A 2,500-nucleotide genomic window follows, 5' to 3' on the forward strand; every position below is an offset into this window, starting at 1 on the left:
AGCTTGTGTGTGTGTGTGTGTGTGTGTGTGTGTGTGTGTGTGTGTGTGTGTGTGTGTGTGTGGTGAATCACTAAACCAGCGTTCCAACGAGTGAACAATGCAGATAATCTCATATTATCTTATCTTATTTTTCTTTAAGCCTACACCCTTAACGTTTGCAAGGGATGCTATTGGCGCTGTATTGACTTCTGGCCTACACCTCATCAATTCCTTGCACTTCTCTCTCTCTCTCTTTTCTACATCCTGGATAGCAGATGAGATTCCCCAAACGTATTATTGACCATGGCTTTTTCTTTGGAGCATATCAAAGAAATCAGGATCTGGAGGGTTAGAAGCGGTAATTAGGCAATTCCCTCCCTATGTGTCTACCGCCCATGCAAAGCTGCATTATACTTTAAGACCGTCTTACAAGATGCAAAAAGCCATGTACAGGAGAAGATCCTTTTTCAGCAAGGTATTATCCTTTACCCTTACCCTCAACAGGCATTCCTCCAGAAGACAGAGTGGTCATTACCAAATGCTACAAACTTTTCCACGACACTGTGCAAGCCGAGGACGTCCTTGACCGACTGCAGCAAGGTCAAGTGGTTAAGGTCACAGACAGGCAAGAAATCATGGCGCCTAGCAAGAACGTTGACCGAATGCAAATCTTGCTGCCTAAGGTGAACTCAGTGGATTCACACTATCTATCTATCTATCTATCTATCTATCTATCTATCTATCTATCTATCTATCTATCTATCTATCTATCTGTCTGTCTGTCTGTCTGTCTGTCTGTCCATTTGTCTGGGGTGGTTGGAGGTCGCCAATGGTAGGTCCTACCTCTTTGATCTCTGGATACTGAATTTGTCGATCTTGTCCTACTTTTTCCACAGCTCTCAATCACGGCCATTATGTTGATGCACTACTCTTTACTGCAACAACTCCTTACTAATAGATGATAAAGACAGCTACCGCCTACAATGTGTTTACAAATCTTGAAATTTTTTATCTCCAAGGAGTTTGTTTTCATCTGTATATATAATAATATATCTTTTTCAGTGTAGTTGATTTTCAACTCTAACCCCCCCCCCCCCTATCGACACACGTTAGACCCTACCAGATCCCAGCCGAAAGACCGAGATACTCGATAAAAATTCTCCCCACTTGGAAATCGAACTCGAGTCTCTTGAGTGAGATAGCGGACCGCTTTACCGCTTCACTTCTCATGCTTGTTCACAGAAAAGAAATCTTGTACCACCAACAATGCGGTGTTAGAGATAATGAAATCTCTGGTATCATACAACGTGTCTACAGATAAAGAAATTTTGTATCACCTACAATGCGTGAACTTGCGTGGATTCAGAATCATAAAGCTAGTATTTTATCTTGAGTTCCCCAGCGATCATGGTTCTCCTTTCATTCCTTTGCTCGTATGCTCTCTAAAAAGCAATATTTTCCTGATCTTTCTCTGTCACCCATATGTTTAGGTTCTCCAAGTAGGTTGCCCCGAGATCCAGAAGGACTTCAACATTAATCCTTTGACATGGGGGAACCTTGCTCCTGGCAAACTCAGTTGGAGAGCAGCAAGTCACATTATGACTCTTGAAGAATTGTCATCATCACTGCCTTTTTCGCCCTGTACGAGGGCATAGGCCACGAACAAACTCTTTCCATCTTTCTCTACCCTGGGCTAGCCTCTTGGTGTTATTCCATATCTTTCTACTTTTCTGTACATCAATTTATGTGATTCTTCTCCAGGTTCCACGCGATCTTCCCTTTGATCGTTTACCTATGGATTCCAATTCAGCACTTTCTTTGTAATGCAGCCACCTGACTTTCTAAGAGCATGTCCAATCCATCGCCACCACCTTCTTCCTTGTTCATCTCTGACTGGGATCTGTTTTGTTTTCCTGAACACTGCCTCTTTGGTGACCTTGTATGTTTATGTCTGCCCATGTCTGTCCGTTATAGTGCGGTAAAAAATTCATGGCGCAATTTATCATCAAATATATTTTGAACAGATGAATCAATATCTCCCATACTTTGCACGGCAGCTTGTGTCAGTTTGTCTTCACTCAAATCATTAATAATAAAGATCTTTATTATTTTTGCTGATGTTGTTGTTGTTGTTGTTATTATTATAAGAATGTATCTACAGATAATGAAGTCTCCGATCTCATACGCCTTCAAGTTACTGTGTGATGCCATCAAGTTCAAGTACCCTCGCATCTATGAACAAGTCATGAAGACAAGGAAAGCCGTTTACAAACAAGGGATTTCTGATAGCATCGGTGAGATCTTTTGTTTCACGACACGGTGTCATCAGGTGGTCATCAATTGTCAGGACATATTATGTACTTATTAGTATAATCATAAAATCTAGTTTAATTATCTTGATTTTGTTAAAATGAAATACAAATGTATCTCCAACTGAAGTCATGATATTTTCGAGTGAAGGAGGTAAAAGTAACCTGGGGTCAGAGGGGAAATGAACGAGAAAATGGCGCCAAAGTTTGAT

General features: G+C 41.0%; 1 protein-coding gene across 1 annotated transcript in view; it reads left to right on the forward strand.

The window, feature by feature from the left end:
- LOC101849611 overlaps positions 1 to 2,500 on the forward strand; it is a gene marked incomplete in the record, with an annotated part of 60,234 nt that overhangs the window by 38,819 nt on the left and 18,915 nt on the right. The window contains 2 exon segments of the mRNA XM_013081845.2: positions 484 to 662; positions 2,141 to 2,273. Coding sequence (XP_012937299.1) covers positions 484 to 662; positions 2,141 to 2,273 — 312 coding nt within the window.

Source organism: Aplysia californica, unplaced genomic scaffold (assembly GCF_000002075.1).
Source record: "Aplysia californica isolate F4 #8 unplaced genomic scaffold, AplCal3.0 scaffold00148, whole genome shotgun sequence".
Lineage (NCBI taxonomy): Eukaryota > Metazoa > Mollusca > Gastropoda > Aplysiida > Aplysiidae > Aplysia > Aplysia californica.